We start from the raw sequence: 23,471 nt of genomic DNA on the forward strand, positions 1-23,471 counted from the left end.
GGTCGTTCAGCAATTGCATGATGAACTCCTCATCATCTGACTCGTCCTCTCTATCTTTGGAACACCTCCTGTTTGTCTTACAGGTAGCTTTCTTGCCTGTCGCCTCTTCTTCCTTAGCAATTGCGGGAAACAATTTTATCCCCTGCAATATATCTGACCTCCACACCTTCTGTGCATTATCCCACCTAGCGTCCGCTAGTGTCTTTTCTACCTTTCTTATCCTGGTCTCGAACTTCTTTTGCTGTTGCTGTCTAGCCATTAGTTCCCAAATCGCTAGAGCCTCAAACTGTGCTGGCCTTGGAGGTACCTTCATGTCGTACATCGCGAATCTCAAATTCTCTAGGATCCTTATATTGAATGTCCCATGGATCGGGAACGCTACGCTCCCATGTTTCTCTGTCAGCTTGTGCCATTGCTTTAGCCAAAGGCACGGAGCTACCCCCTTTTCCTCCATTACAATGTAAGCTGGTGTACCTTCGGGTGGCGTCTCCTCCCCTACGCTCGCTTTAATGTAAGACTCTCCCTTCATCGCACTCTTTAATGCTTTAAAAAATTTCATTTTCTCGTCTTTTATTTCACAAAGTTTGTAATCAATAGGTGACTTTAATTCCCGGAATACTCTTCGCCTGCCTTTCCCCTTCCAATCGAGCCCCACGGACTGCGTCCAATCTGTGCGCGACCCTTCTCTGCAACCAACCTATCCCAGCGCGGCTCCTAGTGACGTCACACTCACACACACTGCGGCTGACAAAGCCTCGCGGCTTGTCCTCCTTCACTCAGCTCCTCTCGTAACAACTTCTAGCATATATCGCGAGCAACCTAATAATAATAAAACAGATCTGTCGGTTTACTACAGGAAGGGTAACACAATCGCTTCAGGACCTTAGGGATTTTTCACTAGCCTCGGCAGTTATTCCATCTTTCTCGGTCCCCACTTTCGCAAGCAAATCTGACCCGCAGACTCTGCTCTCAACTTGTCAATGATCTATTCTAGTGCACTTAGAATTTGTCAAAGCCCGAAGTCGAAGTTTTCTTTCACTCCCTTAACACACGTACCGACTTGTTGACCACGCCCGGTCAACCTATTAAACCGACCAGACCACAACATAAAACAAGTGTCTCATACACTTTTCAACATACTCCGGAGTCTCTTGACCTCGCAGGGCCCGTCTCAACAACAACCACGTGGACCTTTTTCTGTACAAAGCGCCACATACACGTGAAGTTCGACGACTTCCCTACTCTCACGCTCGGAGTCGCACCTCCGCTATTTTCTATGAAGTTCGACGACTTCCCTACTCCTACACTCGGAGTCGCACCTCCGCTATTCTCTAAAATCCTCGCAACCTTTTCACACAACCTGCGGCAATAAGCTGTGCAAGCGCAAAATCCTAACTACACTCATACCGTCACTAGTACCGCCAACGCCGATCTCACACCTCCATTCTCTCCATTCGCAAGCTCCGAGATCCCGGGAAAGTCGCGGGGGACTTAGCCCATCATCATCCTCTCAATCTGTTTTACCCAAGAAAAATCTAATTCAACTTCTCGAGTGGGATCTCAAAAAGTCGAAACCGTTAATTCAACACCATGTATGTCTCGAGTGGGGTCCCAAAAGTCGAAACCGTCCTCTGCTACCATCTACTGATAGAGCGTTCCAACCTAATAATTTACCTGTATCTGGACGCTCTTGGGTCGATGAATCTTTTGACCAAGTGGGACACTCTTCACGCGAGAGTAATCAATCAAATCCACAATCAATAATCAATAACGAACATATGCAATACCCTGATCAACATAACACTTCACAATTAATCCAGAAAACATTTCGGCGAACCATGACCTTTCGGCCATGAAGAACCACACCAGTTTATTCAAAGTTAATGCATTTATTTCCCTATATTAACAAAGCTAGCACAATATAAATGTGTCTCAACACCAAATGATATATGTAAATGAATTTTAATAGCTGTCCATAGCGGCGAAACAGGTGCAATCTATGCAGCATTTGAATAACAATGCATTCGATAATAGCAACACAAACCACTAAAACTATAATCTGTAATGAGCTAATTGCATACATTGGTCAGCACAACACGGTCTCAAATTGCATCGTGCATCAAATGAATCCTCATCTAACCTCAAATTAGCATCAGCATGTGGGTCTTCATGCAAAAACAATTTAGCAACATTAATTTGGAAAACTCCTAACTAGGGCTCTTATAAAAAATTCAGCAGTTGGTTACCTAAAAAGAAAACACAATGCAATTGTACATTTTCCCTTTCATATTTACCAAGTTCGATCAGCATTCAAGGAAGTCTTCGTCTCACAGGTACCGGATTCGATCAGCATGGGACGGGGCAAAGGGCAGGGTGGACGGGGCAATTGCCTCACAGCGGCAAGATAAAAGTCAAACTACTACTTCATGCAAAGGGGTAAATCAAAGTTAAAGTCTCTAGGGCGAGAATTACTTAAAGTCTCTAGAAGATAGCAAATTGACGATGTCTGCAAGATGGGCCATAATGGCTGCAATGTCCTGCAAAATGGCGGGTATGGGGCGATGTCTCTCAATAATGGCTGGTAAAGTTTGTAATGGGCGCGCGCTACTTTCTTCTTGTGCACCTGGTTTAAATAGACAACAGTTCAAATCCAGTAGGGTCTTCCATTGGAGGGTTCATAGGTTGGCTTCAAATTGTCCAATCAAAAACAACAGTTCTCAAGCTTTCACCTAAGCATACATTATCCTTGGAGTCGGGAACGTAAGTTGCAACATATTTTACCAATTAACTCACTTTCAGAGCTTCCATTGTCCGCACCTGCAGATTGACCTTGGGGCAAAGAAGAAGATGCCAGGCTGGCACGAAACCTTAAAGATAAGCATGTGAACCGATCTTCACTGGAAAAGTACAGCTTCAAGCAAGAATACACGTTTATTAGCACATTGGAAAAATACGAGCATCTAAACCGTGAGACAAGGCAACTAGGCCAAAGCCTCCACTAAAGTTATGCTAAGCTAAAACATTTCAAACAAGCAAATCATAGCACACGTTTACGATTATGTCGGATTAGTGCAATTCTAATACATCACGTTATATAAAGCACGCTTATAAATGTTGGCAAACTACTCTGAGGGCACATTTTGTCCCCGTACAATCTTTATTAGTTTGGTTAAAGTCACACTTGATTATTGCAGCACTACGTTTATGCACTAATAAATGTAAAACCTTCATTTCTGCGTCATCACCACCACCCCAGTGTTTTTTTTTAATTCCCTGGCATCTAGTAGACTTTCTGCCCCCCCCCCGGGGTGTGAATCAGGGGTAATTGTCTAATTTGCCCACTGGTGGGCAGAACAGCTTTGGCCCCATTTATTTGGGGTGGGAGTGTGGCCATACCCCACACTCTTATTTTGGAACAAAAATCTTCCCTTGTCTCTGGTGGGCTTTCTGCCCACCTTGGGGGCAGATGGGCCTTCCAAAAATAGGCTAATCTGCCCCCATGGGGGGCAGATATGGCCAACAGTAATGTGCCCCCATGGGGAGCTACCCTTGCCCAAGGGGATGCCCCCTCAAACAAAACACACACCAATCCCTGGTGTCTAGTGGTTTCTGCCCCCCTTGGGGGCAGATTGGCCTAACAAAAATAGGCTGATCTGCCCCCAAGGGAGGCAGAAATGGCCTAAATACAATTTGCCCCCCAGGGGAGCGACCCTTGCCTAAGAACATAAAGTAAATTTAAAAAAAAATATCCTTGGTGTCTAAAAATATTTTGCCCCCCCTTGGGGAGCAGCCCTTGCCCAAGGGGCCGCCCCCTTATGCGTAAGTATAAAAAAAAGAAAATTCCCTTGTGTCTAGTGGTTTCTGCCCCCAGGGGGAGGCAGAAATGGCCTAAAAATAATTTGGCCCCCCAGGGAGCGGCCCTTGCCTAAGGGGTCCCTCCCCACATATAAAAAAAAAGAAAGAACAAAAAATGATCCCTGGTGTCTAGGGGTTTTCCGCCCCCTCTTGGGGCAGATCGGCCTAATTATATTAGGCCGATCTGCCCCCGGGGGGGCAGAAATGGCCTAAAAATAATTTGCCCCCCTTGGCAGTGGCCCTTGCCCAGCGCCGCAGCCAAGGACGTAACCGTTATGTCCTTGGCTGTGAAGGGGTTAATCTGCCCAAAACCAAAATGAATGTCTCCTTATGTAATGTAACTAATTCTCATGCAACACACTCCAGTACCTTTGGGTCAAGTCTGCACTATATAAAACTGTAAAAAAAAAAATTAAAAAAATTAAGTGTCTTGCACGCTTCTGTCTTTGGGCTATATTTGGGCTGCATGTGGGTGATATGTGTGGTACATGTGGGCTCTTTTTTCTCAGGTGGCCATCTTGAGAGACCTATTTGTTATGAATCTCCCTAATTTCCTTATTTACTGCAGTCTCCTCAGTAGAAAATGCTTTCATTTTTCCACTTTGATTTCATCAAGATGGCATTCACATGTGCCACACACTTTTGGCATAAATTCAGGATGTTAGCACTGTAGTTGCTCATTAGAACACTGTAGTTGCTGCTGGTCACCAGGGCGTTCACTGACAGTTTGTTGCTGGTGCTGAAAGTGAATGTTTCCTTGTGAATGTCAATTCAAAATTCCTTGTGAATGTCAATGTCAAAATGTGAATGTCAGAATGTTTTAATGACATAGAAGAGAAATATATTTGAGAACTCACTTAAAACATGTCCTAATTTTTATTTTTACAACACTAACCACAATTTCTATGACAAAATTAACCCCTTCATTTTGTTCCTTTCTAAATTAAGTGTTTTAAGTTTTACCAGTTTAATTCAACCAAGATGGCTTCAGGTGTGCCACACCTTTGTCATAAATAAGATTGTTAGCTCTCTAGTTGTTCTTTAGAACACTCTGGGAGACTGCAATAGAACGCAAGGAGCTGCTCCTGAAGGAAGTAAATGTATTACTGAGAAAGTCAGACTTCATTGTCATCTGGCTGAGAAAGACAGTGTGAATTTACAGAAAACATGCTCTCATTTTAGCTTCTGGTGCACCTTCTATAACCTCTGTGGGAAAACCATGAGAAAACAGTTTACTTTCAAACATGATTCATGAAATCCCAGCAGAAAGCTTCTTCACAGGGCAAAATCATCTTAGAACACACCACAATTCCTAAAGTTAGTATGGGGCCATCAACAAATAATTCATATTGTAACTAACATCTGTTATCACCCATTATATGTTCTCCTTTTTGTGACCCTCAAAACCTGCTATTGAATACCTTGCATTTCAATGGGATCCATGTCCCAGAGTCCTGTAAGTGCTCCCACAGCATGTTAGCCATGTTGCGGCCAGATGGTAAAGGGAGAGGGGCTATTTGGGACCCCATATATGCTCTTTGGGGTCTGGATGTGTTCACCCTGCCCACTTACATATTTTGTAAATTCATTTTCAGGACACAGGGACCAATTCCCTGAGTCTTGTAATGGCTGCCAAAACATGTTGTTCAGGTTCTCACCAACCAATCAGGATTGACTAGTCTCCTTTAAATTGGCCAATCAGAGCATATCTTCACATCAACTGTCCAGATATACAAATTTATTTTTTCTTTAATAGCTCAAAAACTACTGAACGGATTTACACCAAATAACAAAATGGTCTTTTTCTGGAACAAGAGCTGCCTTTCTGCCAAATTTGGTGTAATTCCTTCCAGTGGACCAGGCTGTAGTTGTGTTCAAAATCCCTATTGGAAATTGCATGGGGAAAAATGTTTTGGAACCCCCCCCTTTTTTCTCGGCCCCCGCTTGATGGATCATCACAAAACTGTCAACCCAGCAGGTGAACTGACTGTTATACTAGTTTTAAATATTTCATGAAGATTCTTCAAATGGCGCCAAAGCTATTGGCAAACCTGAAACAGCTTTTCCTGTGGAAACTAGGTCCTAACTATAACTCACTGCTGCCGACTGGCAGTAATATATAATGTTATAGTTCAGAGAATGTCAGTGATTTTATTAACATTTTGAACTAAAAAAAAACACAGAAATTCATCAATTATAATTAGCAGAGCTAAATGTAACTAGCGTGCCTGCCATACACTGCTTATGAACTCACATAGTTCCTCACTCATGACATATTTTTTTACATTATTTATGACATCACTTATGACAACTCATTGGCCGGCATCCAGCTCCACATAGAGAGCCACCCGGAGGTAGTCAACCACACGCTTCGCACTGCCTTTGGTTGTGCATGGTGTGAGGTTAGCCAAAGGGCCTGCCTTGCAGCCAAACCCTGTTTCTAACTCCCTGCAGAAAGCCAACCCCACGCTGTGCACATCCTTTTCCATGCTCAGCAGCATGCTATCCACAGGGCTTGGCTTGCCACCAGGCCCTGTGGCCAAAACCCCAGCATACTACTAACGCCACACTGTGCACAGCCTTTGGGTTTGCACAGTGTAGGATTTACCTTCGGGCTCCAGGGGCTTCGTGCCCTATGGCAAAACATATATATTAAGCAGAGGGGTTATGAAGCCCCCTCTTTGACTCATAGTTGGTGCCAGGGACCACATCCCCTGGGCCCCTCTCCCCAAGCCTCATTAGCCCCTGGAGCACCACCCCCAGGATCACATTTGTTTTTAAAGGGGAGAGTGCTGCATAGTCCCCCTCTCTGAACATCATTAGGCCCTGGGGACCCTATCCCATATGGCCTTTGTTTTTATAAATGGGAGGGAAGACCACATGGTCACCTCCTTGACCCTTATTGGGCCCTGGGGACCCCATTCCCAGGACCTTAACTATTGTGAAAGGGAGAGGGGTCTCATGCCCCCCCTTCCTGAGCCTTATTAGGCCCTGGGGACCCCATCTGCCAGGCCCAGCTTTATTAAAGGTGAGGCGGGATGCCGGGGCCTCCCTTTAATATGGTTGGATGCCCTGGTACCCAACCAGATCACCCACTATACACTCATTGGGGCCTCCCGGGGGAGCCTCAGGGCCCCCCTGACCCCAGTCAGCTCACTACATGCTGCAGGAGCCTGCATTCCTTCACCCGTAGGGAGAAGCAGTTTGGGCTGCTCCCTCTGGGCGGGAGCAATCTGTTTCCCTGCCCACATTGGTGCGGCTAGGGAAATAGATCAAAAGTCTAATCCCAGCTGGCAGGAGCATTTTCAAAGCTCCCGACCGCTGGGAACAGTTTTTGTGTTTGGTTCCATTTGGCAGGAGTTTTGAAAATGCTCCTGCCAGAAGAAAGCAAACACAGGTTTTCCTGCCCACTCCCGTAATGGAGGCACTCTTGCACCCTTGTTTAAGAGTGTCTGCATTGGTGTTAGGCTGTCTGAAGTCCGCCAGTGCTATGTGAGACCAGAAGTGTAATATATCTTAGTACAGTGGTTCCCAACCTTTTGACTTCTGTGGACCCCCACTTTATCATTAATGGATCCCGGGGACCCCCTCTGAATCATTTTGGCATCCGTGTACCCTCCACTGAGTCAATACTGAAAGCCCTGGGCCTAATCTGTTAATCGTATTTAATTTTCTAAGCAGTCGCAGACCCCCTGAGGAGGCTTCACGGATCCCTAGGGGTCCCCGGACCACAGGTTGGGAACTACTGTCTTAGTAGACATATCTGCTCTCTGCTTTTTACACTACTGAGCACAGCACAGCAAATTGTCCTGCTGTGTTGCTTTTGTGAAACTTTAGTAAATCTGGGACCAAGACTTGTTAAAATCACCTTCAAAACATAGGTCTAGTTGAGAGCTTCGATGATTGCTTACCTACAGCGCATGAGATATATAAATATTACACACTGATATGTGGTGGCATAGGAGCTGATAGCAAAAAAGGAGAGTCAGTTGCACAAAAGTGAAAGTAGAGGTGAAGTCAAGGACTAGATGTACGAAGCCTATTTGCATTTCTTAACTGTCCGAATTTGTATTTCGGGTCGTTAAGAAATGCAAACTGGCCTTTTCTAGTGTACGAAGCCCTATAAGGAATAACAACTTGCGATTTCTACCCCGTAGAAATCGCAAGTTGTGATTCTCAGAATAGGAAATGCAAATAGGGATTTCCTATTTGAATTTCCTATTCTGATGTACCATGCATTTCCAAAATGCGATTTCGGCATTTTGGAGATGCAATTACCACTGACTTGAAATTGGTGGTAACCAGGTGCAATTTAGAAAAAGCACTCCAAGGTGATTTTTTAAATTGCAATCGAGCACACACATGCCCCTTAGGCATATGTGTGCTTCAAGGTGCACCCATATTATTGGGATGCACCAAGGGACCCTTTTTCCCATTGCCATCCCTGGTTTTGCATTTCCTAACTAGTGATTTCTTATTAAGAGATCGCTATTCAGGAAATTCAAATCCGGACCATTGACTCAAATGTAATGGGATTTCTTTATACCGATTTCCTAATAGCGATTCCTACTTTTTAGGAATCGCTATTAGGAAATTGGTATCTTTGTACATAGCATTTTGCATTTCTTAAATAGTGATTTCTATGAAGTCTTTGTTTAAGAAATGCAAAATTGCATTTTCGTACATCCGGCCCTAAAAATAGTAAACTGTGTTTCCACAATATATATACTCACCTCAACAATATGGTGGTTATCGATATTACAGATATGATATATGCGCAGGTCAGTAATATTGACCTTGATATTGTGTAGTACTACTCTTTTCATCATCATCTTTTCTATACAAATGCACATCTTGGTATATCCACTACTCTTCTCATTAGTCTTGTACTCCAGGTGTATTCGGTGAGATCTTGATTTGTCTCCAAATGTCATCAATTTCACTCTAGGTTGCATAGGTTTATACAGTCGAATGTGAGAACTAACCCTCCCCATTAATAGGGGACTAGCATGATCTGCTCTGACAATATCAGAACGCTGTTTCCAGTGCAACACATCCAACCCCTTTGCCACTGAGATTCCGCACATGATTTTAGTGGTTCATATGGGACACAATGTGTGTGCAGTGACTGCCATCACAGCATGGATGTTATCCATTGATGTTGATTGGGCATCTTCTACCAATTACAGGTTTGCACACTTTGGCAGGAGCTTGTTTGTATCTGATGTTGTGTGCAAGATACAATGTCTGTGAGGGATCCTGCAAATATTTGTGTGTGAAGGTACTAAATTCAGACTGGAAAGTTGAGACTTTACTGTTCTCCTTATATTCAGAGTTTATCTCTTTTTCATTCAAACTCACACTGGGTATGAGTATCTGTTTTGCAGATCTCTCTAGACATAGTTCAGTTCTGGTAGAGAAACATCACCATTATGATAGACATTCCACAATGATCTCTTGTCTGCCGCTCCTTTGGTGATATTGGGGTTGATTCACAAAAGCATTTGTGAGTTTGGACAATAGTACGACAGGAGTACTCTTTTAGGTACTCTTGAATGTCCTTGTCAATCAGCCCGGAAATATCCAACTCTCTGTCGGTGAAACTGCTTTAGTAAAAGTGAACAGATTGCAAAATTCTCTCTATTGATATGAATTTGATAAGAATATTCTCTGAATGTTCCTATTTTATTCCTATTTTAGCTGCAAAAGAGTACTGCAGACTCCAGAATACCTTTGTGAATAGGCATGTTGTTGTCAGAATCATGTTCAGTGCTCCATGTATGTTCTAACTAATTATTAGTGCAGTTTCACAATGGAGCCACATGATAAAGTCACCTTTCAATATGCAATCCTATCAGGTCCTGCTGTGGATAAATACCTGCTTGTGTGTTCACTTATAAGAGGGTTAGCCTGATAAACGGATTTATTGTGATTACTAAATTTAGAAGGTCTATATTGTGGGAAGGAGAAGGTGTCACCTAAGTCAATGCACACTCAGAATCTGAATGAATAGCGCCACAACTATTAAGTAATCCTTCAAGATATTTGAAATTCTTACTCAAAAGATTAAAGGGCTGATTGAAGGAAAGTGGTGCTGCACCCAATACAGTGCCACGTTACTTGCACCACTTAGCCCCCCCACCACCGTCACCATGTGCGTGCCGTATTTAAAATACGGCACACCATGGCGCAGTGTAGGGAGCAATAGCATCTGAATTCCTCATGCTATTGATGAACTCTGCAGGAGTAGCATGGCATGTCCCCTTTTAACGCCTGCTCTAGTAAGGCATTAAAAGTCCCAAAACAAATGGCGCAAGGAAATATCTTAGATTTCCTTGCGGCATTTTTACTGCCCTCCTAATGGCGGAATGTCCCCCTTACATACATCATACCTGGCACAGGCATAATGTTGTGCAAAGGTTTACAAAGGGTTTACAAAGTGGTACAGTGCATGCATTGCGCCACTTTGTAAATATGGTCTGTGTAAAAAGCCACTTTACCGCCGCCTTAGCGTAAAAAAACGATGCTATGGTGGCGCTAAAATGGCGCTAAGGCCTCTTAAATCAGGCCCTAAATCTATTAAATGTGGCATCCTGATGTGTACATTTATACAAACAGACAGCAGAAAAAGACAATCAACTACATGTAGTCTGTCCATCTTTCTACCGAATATGGAACATAGATACCCCTCATTCTCCTTCTTACCTCCACCTTCCACCAAGGGCATGGCTAGCACGATGGAGGATGGGATGTGACCTTGGAGTCCTCCGCCTGTGAATCCACTACATCCATAATCAATCCTTGCTCTTAGCACCCTTCGAACCAAAGCAAGCATTCGATGCCTGTGAGGTAGAATAGCGATTCTACAAGTGCAATGAACAGAGAATCTAGATTTAATTAAAGACACTGGAGTCTAACATTATGCATTAATCTTTTAATTGCCACTCCTGCAGCACCTTTAAAGAACCTTCAAATATGACAATTCCACACTAGAATCAGAACTCCGTAGTACATAAATAATCCCCTCTAAGAACTCTTGTCCTCTTTTAAATGCTGCTCCTGTTGAGATTAGTATTGCTTTCAATATTCTTTTTTTCTATAATTTTGATTGAATGTAAAAATATATAATATTTTACTATTTATGTGGCTTTTGCCGAACCCTCAACCCGGGGTCCAACCATTTCGGCCACCACAGGACTAAGAAGCTGAGAAGGAATATATCATGGGTGGGAGTTGCTGAGACACACACGTACTTGGTAATTGATGCGGGACCCCATGTGTGAGGGGAAGCGGGCCTCCGGGCTGAGACAGTTGAGCATGGGTGGAGCTCAGATGTCGATGATCAGGGAGTGGGGGTGGAAGGCTGCAGTTGCGGCCTATGCTTGAGGACCCGAGACTCCTGAAGGTGGTGGTTCCACCCAGGGTCCGTGGAATGATGATGCTACTTGACACTGGCAGTGACTGGTGCCTGAGATGAATCATACACATAGGATCAGTCGAGACATGACCTGGATCGGGGGCAGGCCATTAGGAAGTGTGCTGCAGGTGGTCTTGGTGCCTTCCAGTGGTGCACTCTGTTGGGAAACTGCAGTAGACCAGGAGCCAGGTGGGAGATGTGCTGCTCTCCACTGGGTGCACACTCAGCTAGTGGCTGTTCTACAGGTTCTTTGCCTGCATTGATGCAGAGGATTTCTTGCAACATTAAGAAGCAGCATTGATCCATCTGCTGAAAGCTAAAGGCTAGCTTGTAATAAATTAAGAGCTTGGGAACTAGACGCTAGTTCACCTGCACAGACTAGGCCTCATACTAGGATTTGGACAGAGGACCTTGACAAGTAGTCCTATGATTAACCCACCTATCATGTAAATGCTGCATTTATACTATGTGGTGCCAAATAGTGCCAAAGCAGTAGAGGTACTACAAAATTCAGTGTTTTCTAGTTGCTACTGATGCTTAAATATTCCCTTTGGTTGTGTTTTATTAGTTAAAATTGGTTTCAACCGGAAATCAGAAACCCTACTTATGTTTATGACTGCAGATGGGGCATGGGGACAGCTCACATCTACGCTTTGAAATTTGCGCCTATATCATTTTATACTTGATACATTTGTTCCACCTATAACTTTCATCCTTCCCACTAGAAGCACCTTGTACTGAGGGAGACATTCCAAGGAGTAATCAATGCATGCTGCTGTTACTCTGATGGCAGTGGTTCCTTCTGCCTAGAGAAAGGGAGGGACTGTTCACCATCTTTTGTGTGTTAGCTCACCAGGAGCAAAAGATGGTGGGTAGAGCAGTACGGCACAAGACAACAGAAGGGACAGTGATCATCCGGGCAGTAGGTTCCGCCACCAGAGCAAGACAGAGTGTGCCAACACTCACAGCCTAAGCATGATGCACTTATTCATAAGATGCAGGGGGTCATACTTTACCTTTTACAGAAAACCCATCTGGCAAAGGAGAAGTGTTGCAGGCTGCATAAAAATGCCAAGGACAGGTGTTTGAAATCTCATTTTCTGCTTACACATTCAGATGGGTCAGGCTGCGGTGTCACTTGGAAGGCGAGAAGGTCCAGATAGATTAGGAAGGACATTTGGAGTTGGTCACAGGGAGATTTGGTTGGTGGCCACAGCAGAGTTTATATTTATATTCCCAGTTTCATTCAAGACAAAAAATCCATTGTTATTCGATAATGATAATCCCATGATACCATAATGGCACTGTGTGTTGGAAACTTCAGTTGGGTATCTGACATTGAACTGGACAGATCATATCCACTTCTACCTAACATGGTTAGGAGGAAAGAACCAGCTGACTCCAAACAGTGGATATATAACTGGGGGATGCAGTGTTTCAGGTGATTGGCATATTCATCCCAAAAAATATATTTTGTTTTCGTGAACTATACTCTGCTTGCATCTGTGTCTCACCAAATTCTTATCTTCACCTCAACTGGTGGATATGCTCACGCCTGTGGAATATCTGTGCAAGGCCTGTTGGATTTCTGCCCACTCCTGCATACACTGGACCCGGGCAGGCAGTTCGCAAATGGGAATTGCAGGCAGATGCATTGCAAAATGTAGGGCCAGCTTTGCAAAGGTTTTGAGTGGATTCTGTTACTTTTATACCGATGCAAAATCCTTTTCAGGATTTACAGACCAAGAAAAATTGGTATTTGCCTCGGTTTGCAAGAAAAAGCACCTCTCTGGTTGGTGTTACTCTGTGTCAAGGGGGCATTCCATGGGTGATCCATGAGTGTACCTTTGTAACCACCCATGGTTCTGACACAAAACCTTTGCTACCAACAATAGTAGAAAGTGTTTTGTGCCATATTCCATATGAAAGCAGGCGTTAAAAAGGAGAAATGCTCTTATTTCTCCTAACTTTTCCCAATTTGCATGAGTAGTGCACTGTAGAGCACACTTACAAGGTAGTACAAGTTTTAAAGTTAATCTAAGCATTGTATTTTGTACTAGAAGGATACCCTTCCAGGACAGAAGCTATGCTAGACTCCAGCAGACACCTTTGCACTGTGATGGGAAGGTGTGTGCGTGATCCTAGGCAGAATGATTCTGCGCTAGTGCTGTGGAGAGAGCAGGAAAGTGTCATATTTCTGTAGATATGGTGCTTTTCTCTCCCTGTCATGCAACACAGCATGCTGTGCTTTGGATGCTGTGCTGCTTTGTGTGACAGGTTTGTAAATCTGGCCAGTAGTTTTTTTAAATACGCTGAGGGATTGTATTTAGACTATTATAGAGATATCAAAGGATCAGCAGAAGACCACCTAGAAACAGAATGGGAAGCGTTCATCGTAGTGCTCAGAGGTTACTGTATAATAATAAGGATGGATTTTAGATTGCAGTTCTTGAAAGTGAGAAAGATTGAGGAGCTCATGCACTCTCTAGGAAGAGGAGCAGAGACTTATATCTTTATAGGCCTTATATATTTAATGGTGGCACTGCTGGAGTAGGAGCTAACTCTGTCCCAGAGTTTAGAAATGGAAAAGGCTTTCAACGCTCCAATTCGAAGTGCTTGAATGCATGAATTTTGGCCCAGGATTCATTGACTGGATCCGCCTACTGTATGCTGAACAGACCGCAAGGATTTGGACAGGTGAATTCCTCTCAAAACAATGTCCATTGGACAGAAGAACCTATCAGGATGCCTGCTATCATCACTGCTGTTCACCTTAGGGATGGGGGACCTTTGCCTGCCCGGATGTACCAGATTTGCAATGGAATGGGTATTACTGTATTAAGCACACAGCACATCTCCACGTATACTGATGATATCTGTTTGTACATTAACCATCCACAAGTTGACCTAGACCCAAAAAACAAGAAGATAAATGATGGAGCAGTATCACGACCTGATAGCCAACAAGTGTAAGTCTTATTTTTCCCCATGAAGTTCAAAAAATGAGGAGGTATTGGCAGTGACATGGTGTGGCACACTGAGATGGGCCACCAACAGGTTCAAATATGTAGGAGTTAAAACATACTGTAGTAGGGGTGGTCTACTGAAAGGCAATATGGGATGGTTACTGATAGCACTAAGAAATTCAATGGTCCTCTAGTGTTCTATATTAGACATTGCTTGGGTGATACTCTCTAAGATCATGCTGCCCCACTTTTTGTAATAATTAGTGAATGTTCTAGTCAATATCCCCCAGGGTGCTTTGAGGAACTGTGTTTGCTGGTATCAGGTCTGGTATAGGAATGGTCAGAAAGTGCAATGACATGTTAGGCGCAGGAGGATTTGAAGCACCCAACTTTGGACTGTACCACATTACTGCACAACTGCAGTCAATGGCTAAATGGCTCGCACCAGAGGCAAATGCAGACGCTCACTTTTTGCAGGATGAGATTGGGGCGCTGCTGCTGGTAGAGGTGCCTAATTCAATCTTATCCCGTTCAATTTCCTATTTCAGACCTATTTATCCAAGAGAAGGTCATCAGAATACAAGCAGGACTTGCTCCAGAAGTAGGCACGATGGCTCTGGGTTCATCCACGTGGTCTGTTGCTGCCCAGTAATCCATTAATATTTGTTGAATGTGACAAAGACAGTTTCCAGACTGCTAGCTAAGACACTAGACTGTGCCTCAAGAACATGCCTACTGGGCTTGATGGTTAGACCCCAACAATGAAGTATCGCTAACATAGCTCTTTCTACAACGAAATGCTGCATAGCTATGACATGGAGGTTATCGAGGGTCTCATTAAGGGAAACGTAGAAATGGGTGAAGGCTGAATGCATGGTAATGAGACAAACTCTCCACACTGGAAGAGGTCTGGCATGTTAGAATCATGGGACCCAATAATCTTGCAACTGGGGAACTTTGTTGAATACAGACTGTCCTGCACAACACAGTCAAACTGAAGCAGACAAAGATGGTAGTTGAGTGAACAGTAGTCAAAAATCATCTTAGCATCACAAGAATATAGAGTTGGACACTACTTGCTCCCTTTCTACTATTACAGTTATATCCTGGCAGGTCCATTCCCGGCTGTAATAGGCTACCCTGATGTGGTTACATAATAACACCAACCTTCAAGCAGAGATGATTCCTCTGAGTGAATTTTAGTCATAATAGGTTAACTGTTATTCAAGAAGCATATATGTTGACTATGCCACGCGCGAGGACAGGTGGAGGACATAAGGAATATGTACCTGACCAATAGAACAAATCCATCTTTCGCTCCCACTTCATGTATCGCTACTCTTTGGCACATGCACGGAAGGACTGAGGCAGCTTCATGAAGTGCTGTCTTGGGAGAGGGTCGGTTATGTCCACTTCATAAATCAACAAGCCCAGCAGAGCACATGTAACTGAGGCTGTTTAAATAGCTGGTGAGGCATCAGAGGTATGAATAGCAGGCAGGGGACATGCCAGATAAATGGATCTCTTCACAGTTCACTATGCAGCTGAAATGTTGTGTAAGTGGTTAGTTAATCACAAAAAGCCGGACTTTAGTCATGCTGGCCTAACCCGCATCCTACATCCTTTCAGCCATATTTGCCAAGTGTACATAAGCGAGATGATGAATTTCTTGTTATGTTCCCTCTGGTAACAATAACAGCATACACAGGCCCTCACAACAAGGGGCCTTTTAACTCCTATTTGTGCAGAAACAGGGCAGGATATTCTGCCTCTGGCAGTGCCAAGGGTGACCCGAAGCAATATTCCATCAGGTCAAACCTGGTGGAATTTGCCCTATAAAAAGGCCTGTAATTTAGGAACATCATGCGAATGTTGGTGCACTCCTTGTGTACCAATATGGCACTACCCATAATTCCACAGTATTACTACAATCTGGTATTACAGATACCCATGTTATCCGTAAAACCGAGTTGTATCCCATGGCGCAAATACCCTGTTCTCATAGTGCAGTGCCGATAATTCATGTTCAATGGGTTAAAAAGGTGTCCAGCATTTTAACCGACTGCATGAGATCATGGGCGTCATTTAGGGGTCGCCGGTGCGACCCCCAGCTTGCCCCTTGCGACCCCTGGCACTGCCTTTGGGACCCCTGGCCTCAGAGGTACCAGGAGCACAGAAGCGGCTCGTCCTTATGGATGTTGTTGGCGGTCCACTCTCTCTTTTTTCAATCAGTTTGTTTTTAATTACACTAATAGTGAACAATATATTATTCGCTATTAGTGTAATAAAAATGGAGTACAGTTTGCTGAAATATGACCCTCCTTGATAGCTGAGGTAGGTAAAACACACTTTTAAATGTATGTTTGCGTGTGAAAGTGTGCTTATGTAAAAGAGTGCATGTATGAGTGAATGTGTGTTTGTGTGAGTGAAAGTAAAGATGAAATGGTGTGAGATGCCACTTTCGCTATCCCTGGCATTTTGGAGCATTGACGTCCACGCATGAGATGTCCACTGGAGACCGGAGGATGCTCTGTTTGACCGCCTCTTGGATTTGCCGCCTCTTTCAGAAGTGAACGAACCTGTGGGTTTCTGATGGCAGAGCTCGCGTGGCCCTGCACATGCAAACTGGTATGTGTGGGGCCAGATGCAACCAACCAATCAGCTCCACGGTTTCTGTTATGAAATCACACAATACATTGGGAACGCTACACTCCAACTAGCATTCCATGCATGAGAGCAGGCAGCAAAGCAAACGATCAATTGCCATTTCACCGACCAGGGTTCTCTCAGGAAAATGGTTTGTTGGAGCTAAGAGCAAAACACATGGGAAATCGAGCTTGTGTATAAATACGGTTTGCCTCAATACAAGTCAATGTAATGCATCATGTGAGAAACCTGGTGTTCTTAGCAAAAAACGTATCTAATGTGCAGGTTTCAGAATCCTAACTTCAAGAAAGTGCAGGATGGCCTCCAAGGGTCGACATCGTTCATCCAATACTCCCAAAATCCCACTGCCTTTGCCAGGTTTGAAAACGAGGCTACACTACCGGAAATGTGCAATGAACAACTTGGAGCATTATGGCTTCTGGGCTTGCTAAGGCCACGAAAGGTTTGTGATTGATACAGTACATAGGGGAGCGTCAAGGAACTAGAAAACCGCATTCGTGTGTGATTACCAATGGATACATTCATGATTACATTTATGGTTATAGCAATTCTCCCTAAGGGTGCACAGGAAGAAATTACAAACACATTTTAAATACGTTTTCACATTTCTTAAGACCCATCCTATTTACTGCAGGGATTTCGATGTGTGCTTTTCGTCTCTGGGTTGCAGCCAAGAAAAACCATCATGGTTCCCTTAGGTCTTGGGAGAACATTTTTCAAAGCAAAGTCCAATTCCGGTAGCATGTCTTTGAAGCATGCAGAAGATGATTGGCTGGTGCATCATGCTGCCATGGTGTTATGGGCGTGGTGGCATTGAACAGTTTTATATGTGCTGGCATTTATATAGTACACGCCTAGCTAAGAAGCAACAGAGTGTGGTTATGTGTGGTGTTGTGATACAATCAACAAGTACATCAAGAGGGACTCACACAAATAATTTCTGTTTCACACTATTTTTGGGCACAAGGAGATTAAGGCCCTCATTACGATCTTGGCGGGCCAAACCGCCATATTATGAACAAGATGAGGGCCGCCAGCGGCAGCCCTCACCCACTGCCAGGCTCCCGCCGTCAGGCAGCCTGGCAGCGAGTTGAAACACCATCCGCCAGGGTGGCGGTGCTACCCTGCGGATAATGTTTCATTTCCCGCCAGCCTTTTCCTGGCGGGATATCCCGCCAGGAAAAGGCTGGCAGAGGGGGTGCCTCTGCACTGTCCATGCACTTTGCATGGGTAGTGCAGGGGCCCCAGTGCAGAGCCCCGTCGCGCAGGTCACTGCCCGATTTTCTGGCAGTGATCTGCGCAACGAGTGCAGCTGCACCTGCCGCACAGAGGCATTGACCGCAGCTCCATGTGGAGCCGCCGTCAATGTCCCGGCCGAGCCTTTCTGTGGGCCGGCGGGCGGAAACAATGTTTCCGCCCGCCGGCCCACAGAAAAGTTCATTATCGGGCCGGCGGGGATCCGGGGTCGCTGGTGGTCAGTGTTTTGACTGCCAGCATGAACACGGCTGTTGTTTCCGCCGTGTTCATAATGACCACCTGAGTAATTTTCCCAGAGTTACACAATTCTGAGTGAAACTCCGAGGCCATGATTCAAACGTGGGACCCCAGGGTACAAATCTGGAAACTCTAGCTATTAAACCACGTATTTTTCCATTTCATGGAACGTGCTCTTACAATGTCATGGAAACATTTTCAGGAAAGATTCCATGCAGTAGGGCCACGGAACACAAAAGATGGCAGTCAGGGCACCTTTGTGCTTATCGACGTAGGGCAATCGTAGTCCCAGCAGTTTTGCTGCCCACTTAACAGGCCTTGAGGCCCTCTGTACAGATGTATGAAAAACACATACTGTTGTTTTACAGGCTCAGACCATTCATAAAAAGCAGTAGCTTCCTACCTACCTTCCGTGCAGTGCTTAATTTGTAAATAAAAAGGTGCTGGTGCCCAAAGCCCTCCTCTTAAATACGTGGCTGCTGCAATTAAATGTGTGAACACGGAATACTGAGGCGGCGAAATCCTGAAGCCATCTCGGCCCTCTTCAATCCATTTACAGCCACTCCCTGCCCCTTCCACTCACTCTAGCAGCTTTCTACTTTCTCCCTTCGTGACACTTTTTCGTTTTTCCCTTCCTCCGTCTTTCCCAGACGTGTCTTTTGATCGCAGTAAATGCTTGAGGCTGAAGAATAAGCCCTGGCCCTCAAAAATAAGTGCTGGTGCTCGGCACCGAAATACCAAGCACAAATTGAGCACTCCTTACGTGTTTCTTAAAATAATAGCTCCAGGCTCAACAATATGTTTGTTTGTCTTAATCTCCAAATATTAGCAAGATAGTTCTGCATAGGATCTACTTAGCAGTAAACAGTGCCATTCTGCTGTGCAATTGTAATTTCCTAGAAAAGCTTCTGCAGAGTTAAAGTTGCAGACACAACTATGCAAACACCCACCTTTGGAATTAGAAACATTTTGCAAAAGGTAATGTTACAGAGAAAAATGCTGCAAATATTTGCCATTGTGGATATTACAAAGTACAATTACTACTTTCATATTACCTATCCGAAAGGTAACTAGGAACCTTCACAAACTTTGCAAAAAGTTAAAAATTGGGAACTTTGCCAAAATTTGCCTGTGGAAAAAATCATCGCACACTCTACCTCTTGGGACGCAACCTGTTGCATAGGAATGCCCACAGCAACACCCATTGCACGCCACTTTGCCACAAAAACCTGCGTCGGGGAGGACCATATATACAAGGCCGCAATAAGCCACGCAAAGTGGCTTAGCGGCGCCTTGTAAATATGAAGCAGGGCACAGCCCCACTGGAGCGTTGCAAAAAGTGACACTCCGGTGACACAATGCCCCTATAAATAAGCTCCATAGTGTCTATGCTTGAGTGCCTGTGTTTGTGTTGCCTGTGTTTGTGTTGCCTGTATGTGTGTTACCTCGTGCTTGTATGTGTGTTCCCTGTGAGATCGGTGTTTGTATGTGTGTGAGCGTCTGCATCCAGTGAAGCTCCTCCCTCTCTTGCTCTTCATGCTTGCATTTGTCCCTGTATATTGTGTGCCATTGTGTGCAGGTTCTATACTAAAAACAATGGAATTGGCTTTCTTTGTGATTTTTTGTTAAGTAAATTGTGGACATTAACCTGTTTTTCACATTTTGTACACCCATTCAGGAAGAGACATGGCGAACAAGGAAAAGTTTCACTGTTTGAAAGACTTCCACAAGGACATCCTGAAACCATCTCCTGGGAAGAGTCCAGGGACCCGACCGGAAGATGAAGCAGAGGGGAAGCCACCACAGAGAGAGAAATGGGCTAGCAAGATTGACTTCCTGCTTTCAGTGGCAGGCGGATTCATCGGCCTTGGCAACGTCTGGCGCTTCCCGTACCTCTGCTACAAGAACGGCGGAGGTGAGTGTGACACCCAAGCCGAAAACGTAGCATCCTTGGGTTCTGTAAGCAATTCAGGTTCGACTAGCGCATATTAACCACAGAAACACTAGTATACATATAGAATAATTTGACATGGATTGTTCTTCATGTACATATAATCAAGACCACTGTGCTTATTCACCTTCATTACTTCCTTTAATCATGTTTTCCTTCAGTGTCAGGTGAAGACAATGAGTGAGTGAGCTTTTTATATGGTGGATACAGCAAAGAGGTTGATATCCAGGAACTTCTCAGTAATTGATTATGGCAATTTAGTGCTAGAAGTGAAAAGTGCCCCAGCATAGCAGTAAGAGGAAGTAACCAAAAGGGGTGGAAACAAGAGATATCTGCCTTGGGAATCTTTTTTAATGTGCTTGGTGTCCAGCAAACCTATGAAGGATAGATCAAGGAGGATGTTCGTTTGCTCTCCTTGTTGAAATGATTGAGTGGATGGGACTGAGGCAGAACAATAAAGAATATTAGTACCATAGTTACAGGTTGTACATTTGTACACTTGAGGATCACAGGATATTTAAGGATAGAAGGTCTGCTGATTATATGTTTTCAAGACCTGAAGACAGATTAGAGGATGTTTGTCCTTGAAGGAACTGATTGTCTCAAAATGGACAACGGAATGCATTCCATAGGAAGGGCCAAGCAGTTCAAAAGACCAAAATCCTCAAGAAGATAGTATTGCCAAATGAAACGAGACAAGGATGTTTGTGCCATCAGCATAAGGGTGGTAGGAGAAGCCAAAGCGGGAGATAATGTCAGCGAGAAAAATAGCAGATTGGCGACTGTCAGGTAGGTGGGTGGAGAGAGAGGAGCTGCAGCAAACAGAGAATGATTGATCTGAGTGATAGACTACCGGCCTCTCTGGTGTCATGTCTGCAATGCCCGGAGAGAGACATGTGGTCAACAGTGTCCAACTTAGTATAGCAAATCAAAGGCTCTAGGGTCATCTCTGCCAGGTCTGTCTAGCTTGAGTGCTTCTCCTCTTCTCTCCAATGCAACAAAAGATGAATGTCCATCTATATTATCTGAACCTTTCAATCAAACCCTGGGCTCTAAAGCAGCCTTGCATCAGTCTGTCTCACCCTAAAATTGCCGGGATATAAAATATAAAAACAGTAAAGTCCTGTTGGTTTGTGAAACCTGCTCCTTATCCTAAGTCAGGAAGTGTCCAACTTCATCATAAAAGTCAGGCAGATTTTAAATACCCTGCCCTAAGAAATATGAGTTGCCAGATGCATGGTCACATTAATGTGGCATATGCAGGAAATTGTTATACTTCTTGCTAACAAATGTGTCAGTAACAGAAAGCATGTCTGAGTTATCAGCTTAATTAGTGGGACTGTCACCTTTATAAACTTTTTACTATTCGTCCAGTCTTCGAGTCTTCACCCGGCGACCACAGTTTCATGGTTCTTGTCTTCTATTACAGGTGCGTTTCTCATACCATATTTCATTTTCCTGTTCGGAGGAGGTTTGCCTGTATTTTTCTTGGAGGTGGTGCTTGGGCAGTACACCTCCGAAGGCGGAATCACCTGCTGGGAGAAGATATGTCCCGTCTTTACCGGTAATCGATCAATATATGTGAATATTTTACATAAATTAGTCGATTAAACACCTACAGAGTGAAGAAAAAACAATGCATACAACTGTAAAATGGTTACAATATTTTAAACATTTTAGACAATGTACTCCCTTCCAACCAATCCTTTTCACTGGCAGCTGGGAAGACATACGTAAAGTATATATAGAAGAGCGGAAGCGTTAGTGTTGGATTTAACTGCAACTTTTAGAGCATGACTGTAGGAAGTTGGCTCTGTATGTGCTATTTCAAAGTAAGGAATAGCATGCACAGAGTCCAAGGGTTCCCCTTAGAGGTAAAATAGTGGTAAAAATAGATAATACTAATGCTCTATTTTGTGGTAGTGTGGTCGAGCAGTAGGCTTATCCAAGGAGTAGTGTTAAGCATTTGTTGTACATACACACAGACAATAAATGAGGTACACACACTCAGAGACAAATCCAGCCAATAGGTTTTTGTATAGAAAAATATCTTTTCTTAGTTTATTTTAAGAACCACAGGTTCAAATTCTACATGTAATATCTCATTCGAAAGGTATTGCAGGTAAGTACTTTAGGAACTTCAAATCATCAAAATTGCATGTATACTTTTCAAGTTATTGACAAATAGCTATTTCAAAAGTGGACACTTGGTGCAATTTTCACAGTTCCTGGGGGAGGTAAGTTTTTGTTAGGTTAACCAGGTAAGTAAGACACTTACAGGGCTTAGTTCTTGGTCCAAGGTAGCCCACCGTTGGGGGTTCAGAGCAACCCCAAAGTCACCACACCAGCCGCTCAGGGCCGGTCAGGTGCAGAGTTCAAAGTGGTGCCCAAAACGCATAGGCTGCAATGGAGAGAAGGGGGTGCCCTGGTTCCGGTCTGCTTGCAGGTAAGTACCCGCGTCTTCGGAGGGCAGACCAGGGGGGTTTTGTAGGGCACCGGGGGACACACAAGCCCACACAGAAATTTCACCCTCAGCAGCGCGGGGGCGGCCGGGTGCAGTGTAGAAACAAGCGTCGGGTTCGCAATGTTAGTCAATGAGAGATCTCGGGATCTCTTCAGCGCTGCAGGCAGGCAAGGGGGGGGTTCCTCGGGGAAACCTCCACTTGGGCAAGGGAGAGGGACTCCTGGGGGTCACTTCTCCAGTGAAAGTCCGGTCCTTCAGGTCCTGAGGGCTGCGGGTGCAGGGTCTCTCCCAGGCGTCGGGACTTTAGGTTCAAAGAGTCGTGGTCAGGGGAAGCCTCGGGATTCCCTCTGCAGGCGGCGCTGTGGGGGCTCAGGGGGGACAGGTTTTGGTACTCACAGTATCAGAGTAGTCCTGGGGTCCCTCCTGAGGTGTTGGATCGCCACCAGCCGAGTCGGGGTCGCCGGGTGCAGTGTTGCAAGTCTCACGCTTCTTGCGGGGAGCTTGCAGGGTTCTTTAAAGCTGCTGGAAACAAAGTTGCAGCTTTTCTTGGAGCAGGTCCGCTGTCCTCGGGAGTTTCTTGTCTTTTCGAAGCAGGGGCAGTCCTCAGAGGATGTCGAGGTCGCTGGTCCCTTTGGAAGGCGTCGCTGGAGCAGGATC

At 44.6% G+C, this 23,471-nt stretch overlaps 1 protein-coding gene across 3 annotated transcripts in view; it reads left to right on the top strand.

Annotated features, from left to right (window-relative positions):
• The window catches only part of SLC6A6 (solute carrier family 6 member 6), a 263,899-nt gene that overhangs the window by 92,371 nt on the left and 148,057 nt on the right, over window positions 1–23,471 (top strand). For all 3 annotated transcript variants that reach the window (XR_011198608.1, XM_069206292.1, XM_069206293.1), the window contains exons 2-3: window positions 20,078–20,314; window positions 21,780–21,914. Coding sequence is in view for 2 of the 3 variants with exons in the window: in XM_069206292.1 (XP_069062393.1) it covers window positions 20,086–20,314; window positions 21,780–21,914 (364 nt within the window). In the remaining variant the exon portion in view is untranslated. The remainder of the gene's footprint in view (window positions 1–20,077; window positions 20,315–21,779; window positions 21,915–23,471) is intronic.

This window comes from Pleurodeles waltl, chromosome 9 (genome assembly GCF_031143425.1).
Source record: "Pleurodeles waltl isolate 20211129_DDA chromosome 9, aPleWal1.hap1.20221129, whole genome shotgun sequence".
Lineage (NCBI taxonomy): Eukaryota > Metazoa > Chordata > Amphibia > Caudata > Salamandridae > Pleurodeles > Pleurodeles waltl.